Source organism: Cyprinus carpio, chromosome B17, assembly GCF_018340385.1.
Source record: "Cyprinus carpio isolate SPL01 chromosome B17, ASM1834038v1, whole genome shotgun sequence".
Classification (NCBI taxonomy): domain Eukaryota; kingdom Metazoa; phylum Chordata; class Actinopteri; order Cypriniformes; family Cyprinidae; genus Cyprinus; species Cyprinus carpio.
Genome location: NC_056613.1, coordinates 1,327,810 through 1,346,140, shown reverse-complemented (window position 1 = coordinate 1,346,140; position 18,331 = coordinate 1,327,810). Strand labels below are relative to the sequence as shown.

At 33.4% G+C, this 18,331-nt stretch overlaps 1 protein-coding gene across 1 annotated transcript in view; it reads left to right on the top strand.

Moving 5' to 3' along the window:
* The first annotated feature begins 1,960 nt into the window (after positions 1-1,960).
* Positions 1,961-18,331, top strand: part of LOC109055842 (1-phosphatidylinositol 4,5-bisphosphate phosphodiesterase beta-1-like) — a 50,233-nt gene continuing 33,862 nt past the window's right edge. Inside the window, exons 1-3 of the mRNA XM_042743067.1 lie at positions 1,961-2,356; positions 8,503-8,580; positions 14,097-14,165. Coding sequence (XP_042599001.1) covers positions 2,258-2,356; positions 8,503-8,580; positions 14,097-14,165 — 246 coding nt within the window. The 5' untranslated portion in view covers positions 1,961-2,257. The remainder of the gene's footprint in view (positions 2,357-8,502; positions 8,581-14,096; positions 14,166-18,331) is intronic.

Below are 18,331 nucleotides of genomic sequence, written 5' to 3'. Positions count from 1 at the left end.
AATAGAGAATCAGTCTTTATGTACTTGCAAGGTGACTGCAGCACATAATAATAATAATAATAATAATAATAATAATAATAATAATAATAATAATAATAAAGATGAAAATAATAATTGCTGTTTTTCTTTCTTGTAGGTTTCCCAGAAGTGGACTGAAAAAAGACACATGACTGTGGCTTATATTAATATAAATATTGATCATATTGCTATCTGCCAATATTAGCATAATTATCATCACTTCTCTGTGATTGAAAGAATCATTAATTGAACATATATTACATTTCTTTTTCTAGAAATTGAAATCCTGCACGCCCTATTATTTTGCTTGAGATAAATAAACTTATAGATTAGTTTGCAAGAGATGAAAGATGAGGAGAAGTTAATATATGAGATGCATGACTGCATTCAGGGCTGAACTGTATTAGATTCCCAGATGAGGAAGAGGAAAGAAAGAAAGACCCCCACATGAGATGAGCCAGAGCTATCTTTGTCAGTCAGTATTAGTGCATGAGTGTTTTAATTATCACCCTCCACTTGAACTGGTCAATACTGGAAGCAGATTATGTATTTTGTCCAGTTCATTCAGTGTACTTCCTTACACAGCTTTAGCTTCCCCTCTGTAGATTTTAATGTTTTGATGCCTGTTTGTGCTTCAGGCATGCATTATATTTTGGATTTGAGCTGTATTGTGATCACATTAAAAAATAAATTAATATGTTGTCAGTAACAAATAATTATGTTGTTGCTCTAAATTTCATTCAATGAGAACGATATTGTCAGGGTACAACTCATTTTTTCCAGAATATATATATATATATATTTTTTATCACAATGGCAAAAAAAAAAAAAAAAAAAAAAAATTCTTCTGGGAAAAATGAGTTGTGTATATGTTCAAAGAAGTAGCATAATATTATTTTGCATTTAAACTTTAATTTGTTTTCTCCCCCCATTTGTTTTAGTCCCATTACAGTAGGTTACTAAAAGGGAAAGGGCACTTGTCAGGAAGACTATTGGGCTTTTAAACTTTGATTTATATATTAATTTATTTGCATTGGATTGTTTCCCCCCACATTTAAGTCATGCAAAATGTCTCAATGAAAAAAAAAAAATAAAATAAAAATTCTTAGGGCAATAAAAATAGGCTCTTTTCTTTCTTTATATATATATATATATATATATATATATATATATATATATATATATATATATATATATATATATAATATATATATATATATATATATAATATATATATATATATATATATGTATATATATATATATATATATATATGTATGTATTTATACAATATATATTCTTTTCATTTCCTCATGCAGCATTCTGTATTATTGTGCATTTAAACTAACAAAAATAATTTAATTTTAATATATATATATATGGGGTTGAACGAATTCTGATTTTTTAAAGTCGACTTTTATATGATGAAAGTCGAGTCAAAGTCGACAAGTCGCTGATGACGTCATTAATTAACAAATACTGTAAGTCTGGAGTTGTGACAAACACCTTGTATACAGCTATGACATATGACACAGCGCTGCCCACATGGCTATTGCTCCTATAACAGCTCATTTTTATCAGTTCTTTTGTCTTTGGGTCGTTATATTTATCACAGATATATATATAGTACACTTACAATTTAATTTAATTTCCCATTGCAACATATTTGAGCATTTATTTGTAACTATTAAAACAGATGAAATGATGATGCTGATTTATATAGGGCTAAATTAGCTGGCAAAAAAATCCCCGCGTGTGTCCTGCCTGCGTTCTCTTTGCAGAGGTGTTATGAAATGTTTAATTGTGCCGGTTGCTCCAGCAGGGGAGGGACGCGGTGCGCGCTAGGAGGCGCTGGATCTCAGTGCGCTCATGAGTCAACTTGCGGAGGACTCTCTCTCTCTCTCTCTCTCTCTCTCTCTCTCTCTCTCTCTCTCTCTCTCTCTCTCTCTCTCCCTCCATCATTTATGTTCGCTCTTTCTTTCCGCTGCTCATTTGCTCCGCGTTTTCGATCACTCCTTCCGTTCTCAACCACAGATCTGCGGCGTTCAGTCCAGTCAAGCAGCATGAATTGAACGCTTCTAGATGACCATCCGAGCGCGTAAAGCGTTTCCATTCACCACAACTGTTCCGCTGTCATCCAGCGCGCTCCGCTTGGGCTTCTTCCCGGAGAAGAAAGAGAGAGACTCTTGATTTTTGTTTTTATTTTTGCGCTGCTTTGGGTGTAAATGTTGAAGCTTGGATGGCTGGAGCTCAACCTGGCGTTCATGCGCTTCAACTCAAGCCGGTGCGCGTGTCCGAGAGTCTGAAGCGAGGCAGTAGATTTATGAAATGGGATGAGGTAAGTCACCATCAGCCTGTGTGTGTGTGTGTGTGTGTGTGTGTGTGTGTGTGTTTGACGTCTTCAAGTCAGAGAATGAATGCATGTGATGATTGCGCGGTGAATGCGGTTTGTTTGATCGCTCGCGCGGATGTTGCATTGTTTACAAGCCCAGCATGAACGCAACGGACGCCGCAGAGCCTCTCAATCAGCTCCCCATTGAGCTCTATCGATGTTAGACGGGCTTTGACTTCTGAGTCCATCAGCAAAGACTCCATCTGGAGCGAGTGTCAGAATCTCTGCAGAGCCTCGAGAATGACATCAGGTTACTTTGTGTGCAGTAATGTATCACTGCATCGGTCTGTCACTGGAAACCTGACTGCACTGATGCAACAAGCTCATATGTGATTGCTCACTCTGTGTCTGTAATATGAAGGCTTTAAAACAAGCGTGCAGTTTGCTAGAGAATATGTCGCATTTTGTAGCGAGTGCTGCATGAGCATTGATGGAGTGCTGAGGATCTCACACACATTCACCTGTTGGATGAGAGAGTTTCCTGCGAGGAAAAACTCCCTGCAGCTCTAGATGAAGGAATTTAAAGACTTCGCATATGATAAATGTCAAACATTTCCTGTATTTTGAAGCATAGACATGATTTCATTTGTTTCTGTTATTGCAGATGCTTTATTTTGTACCAGATGTTGAGAAATGAGGGGTTTTATTGAATATTTAGTATATGTTCTCCCTACACTGAAAATAAAAATTAATGTAGAAAGAGTTTTCTTTTAGAAAGTGCTAGTATTTATTTATTTATTTTTTTTTTACCATTAATTAAAAATAAATAAATAAATAAATAAATTTTGTAATAGACTGACTGAAGTACACTCTTAAAAATAAAGGTGCTTAAAAGGTTCTTCACAGCGAAGAACTATTTCTGGTTCCTCAAAGAACCATCTCTTTCTTACCTTTTTATAATTTGAAGAACCTTCTTTCACCACAGAGAAGCTTTTGTGGAACAGAAAGGTTCTTCAGATGTTGAAGGTTCTTCATGAAACCATTTAGATGAAAAAAGGTTCTTCTATGGCATGGTGAAACACCTTTATTTTTAAGAGTGTATTTCCTTGCATATGAGTTTTAATGGACTTGAGCTTTTAGTCCATGCTGATCTTGAATATCTGGTTGCACCATTAATCAAGAATCAACTAGGTTTTGATGTGGTTATGTTTTACACATCAGTAATTTTGTCTATTAATGCTCAAAGGTTAAATATTAAAGCCATACATTCATTTGGAAAAATTCTGCTATAAATTCTGTCCAAAAAAAAGATGCTATATTATGTTAGTGTAACTCTAATTCATTAAATCTTATATCTGATATATATATATATATATATTTATATATATATATATATATATATATATATATATATATATATATATATATATATATATAAAAAAAATCTGGGTCATGCATTTAAGTCTGATACCATTTTTCTAGCATTTAAATAATTGTTTGATTGCAAATTATCAGCAGAACAAGAAATATTAACATGCATTTGAGAATGCATTTGGAGTGTTCTCTATGCCACATTAAATATTAAGAGATTTTGATGTGGTGTTGTAAAGCAGGTAAAGTAAAATGTTTACTAATGTTGGTAACATCTGTATCTTTAATGCTTTAACGCTAAATGTAAAAGCCATTCTTGGTCATTTTAATCATACAGGCTACATTCATTTTAGAACCTGCTATAAATTCTGTCCAGAAAAGCTACCACAGATTTTAAGAAGTGAAGCATTTTATTGAATATTTAGCATATTTCCCCTAATATTGTGTATAATAATACATATATTACATATATTATTAATAGTATTATCATAATATTATAATATGAATCATAATATTTAGTGGTTGAACAATATGGGTCTTAATGACCAATTCTTGGACTTTTGCTTTTAGTTCACACATATCTTGATCAAGAGATTCTGAGATTCTTGTTCTGCAGATGATCTAAAGTAAAACATCTGTTGATGTTGGTAACATCAGTACTTTGGTCTCTTATGTAATGCTTTAAAAATGATCAAAAATTAATTTTATTTTTAGCTTTAATCACACAGGCTACATTCATTTTAGAACCTGCTGTTATAACAGCTGGTTTAATATGTTAGTGCAACTCTAATTTTACTCAAATTATCCAGAGTAAAACATTTTTTGATGAAAACTAAATACATTAGTTTTAGAAACATATGCTATAAATTCTTTCCAAAAAAGCTGGTTTATTATGTTAGTGTAAAAATACAGTGAAGTCTGATATTTTAAGCATTTTTCTAACATTTTTTTTTCCTAATTTAATTTATTTAAAACATTTTTTCATTACAAAACAGCTGGTTAGTTGTGTTAGTGTATCTCTAGTACATTTAATAAGAATTTTTCTAGCCTTTTAGACTTTTTTATTTCAAATGATCTAAGGTAAAACATTTGTTGATGTGGGTAACATCAGCACTTTTGTCTATTATATAGTGCTCTAAAGCTGAATACATTCATTTTAGAAACTTCTGCTATAAATTCTGTCAAAAAAGCTGGTTTATTATGTTAGTGTTACAAATTCAAGTCTAATACCATTTAAATTAAGTCTGATACAATTTTCAGCATTTTCTCATTTAAAACATTGTTTATCACAAATTTAAGTTTGATACCATTCATCTAGCATCTTCTATCCCATTTAAACACAACATAATAAGAATAATAAACATAAACATGGGTTTTAGAATGTATTTGAACAAAACCAGATGATGATGTTCTGCAGAATGATTTGAGATGTTATAAAGGTGTGTCTCTGCCTCAATTTTAAAGATAACCCAGAATCTGAAATATCGCTTCATCTCGCATCTTGGTTTTATATTTTCAGGTTTAAAAGCGGGGGAAAAATCCCATCTTATGGATGTATCCATGCTCTTTTAGAAGCCGTAATCACTACGTAGGTGTGAGTTTTCTGGAGGAGTCTGACTGCCATCAGCACAATAATGCCGTGCAGCTTTACATGAGCTTATGCTGAAAATGTTGACGTTTAAAAGCTTTTCTTTGCAAATAAAATGGGAAATGTTGGCCTGTTGCTATGGCAACTTTCATGCTTTAAATTCCCGTCTTCCTTGCCTGCCTTACATTAGCGAAGACACGCCGCGCCGCCCAACTTAGATGTGCCGTTAGAATGTGGGCAGACCCACGCAAGAGCTAAAATAACACAATCAATTACAGCTCTCTGTGGAGAGGACGGTTCATGCTCCCCTTCGTTCGGCGGATGAGACGTTGGTTCTACTTGAACAGACCTGTGACTTGAATGTTGTGCCTTCCACCAGGTGGGAAATCATTACCAGCAAGCGTGAATCACACAAATATAGAGCGCTTATGCAACCTCTGAGTCAAAACTCAAATTTCGGTCCGTCCCGAGATCGTATCGAGAAACATGTTTTCAAGTGGATTGCCACAGAAATCCCAAGTGTTCTTGCTGCGCAAGGCAAGATTAGTCTTCACCTCCCACAGAAACATGACGTCGGCTTACACAAGACTTTGATTCTGCTGTGCTCTTTATTAAGTGCACTTAAAATAACTCCTGCAGTTGCATGTAGAGATCATATGTTATCAAAATTGGTCTTTTATGGGTTTTATTCCGTCTGTTTGCTCCGAGCCACACTTATTTTAGAATGTGCTATAAGATTTTGTTAATTATTTGAATTTTATTAGATTTTTTAGTTAATGTTTTAATTATTTTGTCATTTTATTAGTCTGTATGTATACAGTAGTCAACATCTGAAGTGGATCAAAAAGTTCATCAAAGCTGTCCTAAGACAAGAACGATTCTAGGACAACTTTGATGAAAGGTTTTGATCCACTTCAAATGTTGACTACTATATTTTATACATTTTTATTCATTAGTTTTTGTACTTCAAGCTAAACTAAATGAAAGTGAGAAATATTTTTATTTTATACATGTATTAGATTTTTAAAAAATGATCTTTTATTTTATTTTTATTTAAGTTTATTTTATTTCAACTAACAAAATGTTTGTTATTATTATTATTATTATTGAATTTTATGGGTTATATTCTGCCATATGTTATCAAAATTAGACTTTTATGGGCTTTATTCCATCTATTTGCTCTGAGCCAGAGCCACTGCTGTTTTACTGTAGAACTTTCTTTAATATTTTTAACTTTATTTTAAGTTCAAATATTCCTTTATTTTCACTGATATGACTTTATTTTAGTTCATGATATTTTATTGATCTATATAGTTTTTAATTCATTTTTATTTATTAGTTTTTTTGAATTTAGAATTTAGATTTTTGAGATTTTAGTTTTAGTTAATGTTTTAGTAATTTGGTTGCATGTTTTATTTTACTAGTCTATATTGTTTTTAATCATTTTTATTTATTAGTTTTTTGTATAATTTTAGTATTTTAAAATATATGTATTTTTTTTTTTATTTCAGTTTATTTATTTCAAGTAATGCCTTTTTTATTATTATTATTATAATTTAATTTTATGGGTTATATTCTGCCATTTGACATCAAAATAGGTCTTTGTAACAGTTCCAGTGTGGGGGAAGCCAGATTGTTTTAAGAAAAAGGAGGGTTTGAGTTGGCGTTCAGCTTTCTCCCTTCTGGCCTTTAATTATTGTTTGGTGTGTTATCTGGAATCTTTAAAATCTGGACGGACTTTACCTCAACATCTTCTCTTGGACATTTGGATCGTCCGGGTTTGGATTTTTTCCTTTTTTTCTTGGTTTTTGAGGAGTTTTTTTCCATCAAGACTGTGGTAGCAAACTGAATTTACATTTTTGTGCGCTGACAATCAGATCATTCGTCACTGGACTAGAGTTTTTTTCATTTACTTCAGCATAGAATATTTATATTCTTGCCCCAGTGTGTGTTTCCAGGAGGTGCATATTGAAGGACTGAATGGACATGGTTTTGATTTATAGGGTATTACTGCATGGTGGTGGGGTGGTCTTTTGTCCTCTAAATATTTTATGTTATGTACTGATTGGTTGGCAATTATAATCTGTGCAAAAGAGTTGGAGGGTGTCCCTTCCCTATTATTTTATTGTGTTACATATTGCCCTTAATGTGGAATGGTTGTTACAACTTGAATGGGTTTTATTCCATCTATTTGTCTAAGCCATTGTTATTTTAGTACATACTATTAGCTTTTGTTAATATTTTGAATTTTATTTTATTTGTATTTATTTTTAGTAATTTTGTTGTGTGTTTATTATTTTATGAATCTGTCGTTTTTATTAATTTTATTTATTCGTTTTTTTAGTTTTTAGTTATTTTAATACTTCAAGTGAAACTAACTGAAAATGAGAAATATTATATATATTTTTTATATTTGAATTAATTTTATTTTATTTAATGTTTATTTTATTTCAAGTAGCTATTTTTATTTATGTTTTTAGTTTTAGTTCATTATAATCCTGCTCTATATGCTAGTGTAAAAGGAAAATTTCAGCAGATATATACTCTTAAAATGTATGACATTACAAACCAAAAAATACTGACATCTTGCATTTACATGTACTGTAGCTCCATATTGTCCAAAATTGTTGTCTAACAATAACAAGTGCTTTCTATTTAGTTATTTTATTATGTCAAGTTAAACTAAACAAAAATGTAAAATGTTGCCTTTGCATGTATCAGAAATAAAACTGCAGATTTTATTTTATTTCCATTGAAGTTTTTTATTTTAAAGAATCATTTTTTTTTTAGTTAATTATAACTCTTCTCAGAGCTCATCTATATGCTAGTGTAAAAGGAAACTTTTATGATGTATATATTTCAAATCCGTCTTTCTCCTCCAGCTGTAGTGTCCAAAAATAATGCCATTTTGCTTTCAGATTCATGTGCATGATGTGGATTTTTCAAAATTGTTGTCTAGCAATAGCAAGTGGTAAATCATGGTCTGTGTAAATGAAAAGTTATTGGCTATTTTACATTTTGTTATGTCCTGACTCAGTTCCCCCTTTCCAGCCTTTTTCAAAAGAAAATACATCTGTGCATTAAAGAATGTCTTTGTCTTTTCACGGGAGCTTAATGCATATTGTGAATATGTTACCATTTTTACATTAATTCTGCTGTGTATTTATACTTATTGTCATTTTTCTCTGCTTAGGATTCATCTACGGTGACTCCAGTGACGTTGCGCGTCGATCCGCAGGGATACTTCCTGTACTGGACAGATCAGAATAAGGTAAAATTTCTCAAATCAAAATCCAGTGCAGCCCAATTGAAATGTGTGATATATGTTATATTTAATATTTATTTATTTATTTATTTATTTTGTTATCACAAGTGCGTCCCGGTTTTGTGTGCAGTGTTTGCTGATCGGTTTGTCCATCGCACTGTTATTCTAGTATTATTGTTATACCACCTTACTATTTATCACTATTTCATTTGTATTTTTATTTTCATTTTAGTTAAAGCTTTAATTTAGATTGTTCTCTTGATTAAATATGTCTATTTAGTTTTTTATAAACCTTAATTTCATTTTTTTTTCGTCATTTAGTACTTAAACTAATTGAAATGTTTTTTTATATATCTCTTTAATAAGTTTTTTAATATTCTATTTCATTGAATTTATTTAAATTAACACTAAATGTAATTTTTATTGATGTATTTCCCATTCTAGTTTTAATTTTAGTTAAAGTTTTTAGTAATTTTGTTGCAGTTTTTTTGTTTTAATGAAATGTCTTTTTAGTTTTTAATATTTTTTACTTAATTTTTAATTTCTTCATTTAGTACTTAAACTTAATGAAAATTTGATTTCTTATTTATTTCATTTTATTTATTTATTTTTTGCCTTTGCAACTATTTGGAAATAAATGCAAATGAATATTTCTCTAATATGTTTTTAATATTCTCTTACATTTAATTGACATTAAAATGATTTTTTTTATTTGTAAAATTAAATCTTTAATTTATTTCAATTAACATGGTGTTTTGATCATGGGATTTCCTGACGTTGAGACTAACCTGCCAGTGAGATTAAAAGTATTTTAATTCAAAATTTCACTCTTCACCCTTAAGCTCCAGCGTCCTGAGCATTAAAACGAGACATTATAGATTTGCATCTCATCAGAAGGAAACAGTTTGTTTTATCTAGTGTGGTGTCACTTTCCAAAGTCTGTCCGGAGGGAGTGAGGTTGAGTCTTTTGTCCAGATGGAGCACCGACAGCCAAATGCTCACATCGCCTCAGAGTCTGGCTCAGAGAGATTTCCCACTTTAAATGAGAGATTTTCATCCAAGTATGGATGATTTTTCATTTGAACTGTTCCGGAGTCTGTCCTTCACTTTTTGTGTTTGCATTAATATTCTAAACATGAAAATAAAGGCGTACTGTTCATTCAGTGTTGATCTTGACTGATGTACCTGGAGCTGCTGATAAACAGCATCTAATAGATTGTGCTGAAATGATCTGATGTAGTTAAGTGTGAGTGAAGAGCAGAACAGACGTCACACCGTATTAAAAGCATACAGCCTTGCTGTACATGATTACACAAGAATCACAAGCATGTTTGGTAAGATAACATCAGTTCAGTCTGCCTTTCAGAAAGCGTCATAAAGCACAATCGTATCTTATTATGGCAAGTTAAGGGCATTGAGCTGATAAAACCAGAAAATGAAGAGCTCATCTGCCATGACATTGATTTTGAGTAAAAAAATGTTGAAGAATACTTTGCACTTGTTCATTTTACATCTTAATTCACCTCTTTTGATGAACCAATCTTTTGTTTTTATAGACAGAATTATACATGAAATCAAACTGACCCTGTTCACTTTCATAATTCATGTTCCTGGTTTTAAATGTCATTTAAAAAATGAATTATTTATTTGGTTGTTTGTTTGTTTTTGAAACGTAAAAAAAAAAAAAAAAAAAAAAAAAAAAAAAACTTGGTGTCAGATTCATTTTGAAACAATTTTCACTCAAACATTGCTAGTAAATTTCATAAATAATTGCAAAGAAACTGCAAGTAACACATTACAGTAAGCATGAAATTTTGAAGTAGAAACAATAAATAAGTATTTGTATTTCTTGTAAATGGTGTTATTTTAGGATCATTGAGATACTATTATAGTTTTAATTAATATTCTGAATCAGTTTTTATTTTTATATTTACAGTTGTCATTTTAATTTTAGTTAAAGATTTGTAATGTATTTGTTTTTATATCTATGTTGATATAGTTTTTAAATTAGTTTATTTCAGTTTTAGTTATTTTAGTACATTTAGTTAAATTAAATTAAAATGAGAAATGTTGACTTGGCAACTAGATAAAATTTAAATTGTATATTTTAATTTTATTCAAGGTAAAGTGTGACCTGGACACGCTTTGAGAGTAAACTCAACAGGAAGTGAGGTCATATGAGTTGAATGTGGATTTGGCAGCATATTACAGTCTTTGCTCTCCTCTTGCTCTTTTATGTAAGAGAATCAATTATGATTCAGTTGAGTGCGAGTGTATTCCAGCAAACTTTAGCATGTCATTTCTCATGTCAGTTTCCGAGAGCAGCAGTAACATCAGAATAATATTCATCTGAGATACCAGATGGTATTGAATAAAACGCTGTTAATTGTGACGGACTCCGAAGGGCTCGGGACACCTAAACTGCATTCAGTTATCAGATTCAGTGTCTGTGCATATAGATTGGCTGAAACAAAAGCATTTTCATATACATATACATATACATATACACGCATATGTTTTTTATTTTGTTTTTTATTTTAAGTGTTCCTTTAACAAGTGCAAGGTTGGGGGTTCGATTCCCCGGGAACACATGATAGGTAAAAATTGATAGCCTGAATGCACTGTAAGTCGCTTTGGATAAAAGTGTCTGCTAAATGCATAAATTTAATTTAATATATTATGTAAACAAAAACTTTTATTTCTTTTATTTCGGATGCGATTTACACATACACATTATTAATATATATATATATATATATATATATATACACATTATTAATATATATATATATATATATATATATATACATTTTGTATTATATTTTATTATAAATATCTATATTTAAGTGTGTGTGTGTGTGTGTTTATATATATTATATTTTTATATATATATATATATATATATATTTTTTTTTTTTCATTCAATATATTTCATTTCAATATATTTTCATTATATTTTGACTCATTCTGTACAGGTTTTGTGAGATTCACCCTGTTTTTTTTTTGTTTTGTTTTGTTTTTGTTTTTTTACTCCGATAACAATCTACTTGTCAATCAATGAAAGCAAACCTGACAGTTTTTCCTGTCCATAAAATACGCTCAGAATTCCAGCACAGGCGCCTCTGGCCAATAGTAATATAATAGCATCCTGTATTGTTATGCAAAGCAAGCGTGTATTTGAATCAATACATGAGTTTCTATATTTAGCAGCACTGCAGGCCGGATTGTCGCCAGTGAGAGTCGAGCAAATCATCGCAGTCACTTACAAGCAGCCCATTATTGAATTCTGTAGCAGGTTTGTGAGTTTTCTGTGGATGGAGAGTCAATAGAGTGCGGTTTGCTCTGCTGAACTAACAGATATTTGATCATGTAGTCTCAATGGATTTTCAGAAGCAGGAGTCTGGGCTCGCTGGCGACGTCTTCTGCAAGCTGATTTCAAGGGTTTCTGTTGTCTGTCTTCATATTGCTTTAGCCCGACTCCCCGTCACAGACCACCTCCATCCACTGTTGCCATGGCACTGGTGAAGCTCCCGCCACCATACGCGGGTTTTCATAGATGAACCGTCTGAGTGAGAGATGCTTTCATTATTCAGACAGCCTTGGCACGCACTTGCAATTATCATAAATATTATATCCTAGTCATAGAATAGGGAAACTATATCGAAGAAATAGCCACTGCACTGCATTGTAGTTGCACGCATGCAGGGACCTTCACATGTTCATAAAATTCGCACATTTACATTTGCATTGTTTGGATTCCTGTCAATGTCATTTCTGCATGTTTTGATTTCAAAGTTAGTAGGCTAAATGTGAGTTCCGTTGGAAATGACTTAGTGGCCTAGTGAATATTAAAGGAGACGTGTTTCTTGTCCTGTGTTAGTGTTTTAGGTCAAAGCTCTGAACAAATGACATCCTGGATGTCTTTATATAATCTCCTGGAGTCTGCTGTCCTCCCGCGTTCACAGAAGTGTGTCACGCACACAAAAGTGTGTCAGCGAGGGCTGGGGATTGTAGCCCATCCAAAATGTCTAGAAAGGAAGAGAAGTATACTATAGAAATAAAGGACATGAATTTATTTTGTGAAATTATAATTGTTGGTTTTGTGCGAGTTTATCCTTATAGAAAGTGTTGGTTTAATCACAGATGTGGATTTTTTGAAAGGTCTAACATTATAACAGATATAATGTGTAATACCTAATATATGTTTTATAAGATATATCTGTTATATCTTTGTTTCTTCCAGGCAGAGTGCTTGTGTATTTTTCAGTAATTCTTTCTGCAAGTTGCGTCGTTACGCCAGTAGTTGGCGCTGTAGGTCTTTATAAGTGTGTAATTTAATGATTCATTCAACCGATTTGTTCAAAACACTGATTTAGTCAGTGAACCATTAATTCAGGTGACTTGTTAAACCATATAGATTCATGCAGGCACAAAAGAAACTGCTGCGCTTATGAGTGAGTCATTGAATTGTTCACTCAACTTACTTGCTGGACCATCCCGAAACAAAACAGCACTACAGTGATTTGCTCAGACACACTATTATGTTTGTTTTTAACTCTTTTCGCTGATGGAACAACAACGGCAAAGCAACTGGTGATATTGTGCCAAGGATATAGAATTTAGTAGGGACACTTGGGACATGTTAAACTGTCCCTAGAAATAATTTTGATCGTTAAATCCCCACCACTGTGAAAATCAAACCTACACCCTTCTATTGTGCCTAAATATAAGTTACTCAGTATTAAATTATTGTTTATGGAACTTTTTTTTAAAGAAATGTCAAAATCCCGCTGTTTGTGATATTCATGTTGGTAAACAACAGCACTCTTGCAGGCATGAGATTGCTTAAATAAGCCCTGGCTCATATTTATATATTGTAGTTCTGTATTTTGTTTTGTTTTTATGTATACATTACTTACAGTATTATGAGCTCATAAATCAGCATTCTAGTAAAAATAAAGGAATCAGACAAATGTGGTTTAGTTTTTAGAGTATGATGTCACATTACAGGGCACCGTCATGTGTCAAGTTGACAAATGTTAGAAGTTGTTTGTGGAGCACATGAGGACATTCAGGTTTCACCGTCATAATAATGATGCTCTACTTTTACCCTCCAATCATTGCTGTTGTAGCTCGTTCGTTCCAGCAGAATGCCGTCAGTTTTGGTTTCTGCTGCAGCTGTCAGAAAGCGTATCTATCAGCGTGTCCATTACACACTGCAGACGCAAATAATGCGGTGCTCTGGCCCTGCGTCATTTCCTTACCAGGGTACTTTAACGAGAGCCTTTCAATTAATTCTTTGATCTGGATCTGCGTGTGTGAATTAGTCACTATGTTTTAAGTCTGTTTAATTATTTATTCTTGATTTTCCGTCATTGTTTTCTCTGTCAACATTTCCCGTGCTGTTACCTTGTGTGATGTCTGAATGGCTTTTGTGATATTTAACTACATATTGATTCGGTTCAACAGCATGGAATTGTTTTTGTGAGCTTTGGCATAAAATCTGTCCCTCCCTCTTTCAGGAAACAGATCTATTGGACATCACCTACATCAAAGATGCAAGAACGGGGAAATGCACCAAAACTCCAAAGGTAGGACTGCTGTATTTAATGCACCCAACCAGACAAATACATCCAGGCCCAAACAATATACCAACCAATACTAGTTCCAACATATTCTAAAACAAGAAAAGGAAAGTTCATCCACACTCATGAATCTTTAGTAGTCAAGTCAAACAATCCACCTCATTTTTAACGTTAAGAAACTTCTGGTATCATTTTTTGTTTCCAGTTATTTTTAATGGTATGCCTTCCAAAGATCGTTATGCTGCTTGATATTGCATACTGGTATTTGTTATCGTATTATTTTAATGTATTTTCATAATTATAAACACTGGATTTTGTACGGTTTACTGCAAATTTTTGTTCTTCTAGGTAGCATTTTAATAATAGTTTGGCTAAAGTTCTGCCAAGGTTCGATCAAAGTTATGAGCACACGTTCTTTCAGTATCATTAATAGAACATTAGTTCAATTGTAAAAACGTTATACATTGTTAATGGAATGTTGTTTTGAAACGTTTTAGTAGAGTGTTCAACTGACATTTTTTAAATGTTACTACTTGTTTCGGAATGTTCAGAGAACATTCAAAAGTAACATTCCCATAATGTTTAAAAAATGGTAAAACAGAATGTTCCCATTATAGCGTTCGAAAAACCAAGAAAATAAAAAGGTTTTAAAACATTAAAAACACTAGATGTATTGAATGTTCAGAGAATACAATTTTCATAACTTAATGGGAGCGTTAGCAGAATGTTCTTAGAACATATTTTTGTTAGTTGGGTCACCTTTGTCTCTTTATCCTTCAGAAATCAAATGTTTTAGTCATTTGGTTCATCTTAGAGATGGTTGATCTGTCTTATAAGTCACTGTGGAGTTTTTGAGATGCCTGTGGAGTAAATGAATGAGAAAAATACTGGGAAAGATGGGCGTCACTGTTAGAGATGGTGGTCTGTCCGTTCTCCTTTATTGGCTTGCAGCCATTTATAAGCATGTCCTTGTGTAAAGGAGGTTTAGCCATTACTACGGCAGCGTGCTCTGTTTCCCAGGCCTTATATAGGTTAATAGCTCTTGTGGGTGATAAGCATCTCTCTATGAGGGTAATGGTCTGTGCAATCTGGTGTGCAATGGCCACAGGCAGACAGACATCTGCACCCACGCTATATCTGGACCGCGCCGGTCTAAATATGGAGCCCGTGGGCTGCGGGTCTCCCAGGTGAACTCTTTCCTGACGCTCACGGATGTTATTTGTGTCTGTGAAATGAGAGATGGAGCCCGTGGGCTGCGGGTACGAACAAACGCAGTGAAGAGTCGTGTAATGTGTTACGCCCCAGCGGATGTTAGCAGCACATCCATTTTAGTCTTGAGTTTATGCTGTGGATGCATTGATTTCTATGTGGTTGGTGCACCACACGGATGTGGAGGAAAAAGGCTTTGTGAAAGCGGTTGGTCATGCAATCAAAATGTAACAAATGTTATCTTTTGCATCCGGTGGTCTATGGTTTCCAGTTTCAGTTACTTGTATTTTATGTTCATAGATACTTAGGTTTTATTCCAAAATTAAAACAAGGAAATAAGAAAATATTGTTATTGTTGTTGACTCAAAAGCTGTTTCATGGACCAATGTGGGTCATTCCTTCATTTTTTCTACATCAATTAAGCAGGTAAAAGTTCTGAAGTTGATTCTAAGTGTGCCATTTTCATTTGGAAGCTGTTGCTGTGAACCAACATCATGCAGTCAAAGGATCTCTCCATACAAGTGAAACAGACAATTGTTAGGCTTCAGAAACCAAATAAATCCATCAGAGAGATAGCAGGAACAACAGGAGCGGCCAAATCAACAGTGTGGTAAGTTCTGAGAAAAAAAGAACACTGGTGAGCTCAGAAACATAAAAAGCCCTTGACATCCACGGAGGACAACAGTGCTGGATGATCAGAGAATCCTCTCCATGGTAAAGAACAACCCGTTCACAACATCCAGCAAAGAGAAGAACACTCTCCAGGAGGCAGACGTGTCACTGTTAAAGTCTACAATCAAGAGAAGGCTTCACCAGAGCAAATACAGAGGCTTCACTACAAGGTACAAACAACCCCAGATTAGACTTTGCCAGATTAGACTTCTTTGGATGACTGAAATTAAGATCAACATGTACCAGAATGACGGGAAGAAAAAAGTATGGAGAAGTCTTGGAACAGCTCATGATAAAAGCACACAGCATCATCTGTGAAACACAGAGCAGTGTGATGGCAGGAGCATGTCTCCAAGTGGCACTGGGTTACTGGTGTTTAGTGATGATGAGACAGAAGACAGAAGCAGCCGGATGAATTCTGAAGTGTATAGAGATATACTCTCTGCCCAGATTCAGGCAAATGCACAAAGTTTATTGAGCAGCGCTTCATAGTACAAACAGACAATGGCCCAAAACATACAGCAAAATCAACCCCGGAGTTTTTGAAGGTATTCTGCAATGGCCGAGTCAATCTCCTGATCTCAACCTGATTGAGCTGCATTTCACTCGCTGAAGACAAAACTAAAGGCAGAAAGAGCCACAAACAAACCACAACTGAAGTCAAGCTGCAGTGAAGGCCTGGCAAAGCATCACAAAGAAGAAACCCAGTCTCTGCTGATGTCCATGAGTCCAGACTTAAGGCAGTCACCGCCTGCAAAGGATTCACAACAAAATATAAAAAATGAACATTTTATTTATGATTATAATTACTTGTCCCATCACATTTGAGCTCCTGAAAAGGGGGGGGGGGGGGGTCTGTGTATAAAAAAAAATTAATTCCTAAGCGTTTTATGTTATATTTGTGTTCAACCCCTTGAAGTAAAGCTTAAATTTGCACTTCAATTTCATCTAGATTGTTTCATTTTAATTCTATTCTGGTAGCATACAGAGCCGTAATTATAAAAATTGTGTCAGTGTCCAAATATATGGACCTAATTGTGTGTTTTTTATCAATAATTTCTACAATTCCATACAAATTATTATTAATTTTATTTAATGTTTTTAAATAACCATTGGAATTGTAGTCATTTTAGCATTCACTTTCAAGCGCATTTACTTCACCTGTTGTTTGCCGTTGCTGGTTAGTCTGATTATCAGTTATTATTTGTTGATTTCTCTTCATAATCTTGTACTGTGGTGGTCAGAGTGAATCCTGCAGTCTCTCTCTCTGCGCTGTGATATAAATCATCTTCTCGGAGCGAGTGCGCTCTGACTCAGTGTCATGATTGAGAGGGATTCTTGGAAACGCAGTGTGCTGGTGTCAAAGCAGCTGAATAAATCTTGTAGCGGCGCGTTTATATGAAGGCGTCCACGAGCCACAACAAACCGTCCATCCACCCTTGGATGTAGAGGTCGAAGCCATTTCCACAGACCCTGTATGAGTGAGAGAGAGTGAGACATGATGATTCTGATGATCGATTGAGCCACTCAGCACACAATACAACATCATGCATGAAGCTGCTGGAGAAATGCTGCTCTCACCAGCTGCTTTTTTGGATAAATAATTGGTTGTTTGTGATATTGAATGTTTACTCAATCTATTATTTAGTTAAAGTTATAAAAATTACCAATATTGTGAATCACCACCATCATGATTTATATAGGCCTTTTTGTTTTGTTTGGGTTTTTTATTATGCATATATGGTGGTAATTTCATAAAACATATACTGTAAATATCAAGATATTTATAAAATGTTTATATGTGTGTGTGTGTGTGTGTGTGTGTGTGTGCATATATACAGTACAGGTCAAAAGTTTGGAAACAAAAGTCTCTTCTGCTCATCAAGCCTGCATTTATTTGATCAAAAATACAGAAAAAACTGTAATATTGTGAAATATTATTACAACTTAAAATAATAGTTTTCTATTTGAATATACTTAAAAAAAATAATTTATTCCTGTGATGCAAAGCTGCAATTTTCAGCATCATTACTCCAGCCTTCAGTGTCACATGTAACATCCAGTCTATCACATGATCATTTAGAAATCATTCTAATATTCTGATTTATTATGAGTGTTGGAAACAGTTCTGCTGTCTAATATATTGATGAATAAAAGGTTAAAAAGAACTGCATTTATTAAAAAAAAAAATTCTAATAATATATATTTAATAATATATTTTCTTTACTATCACTTTTTATCAAATTAACACATCCTTGCTGAATAAAAGTATTGATTTTATTTAAAAAAAA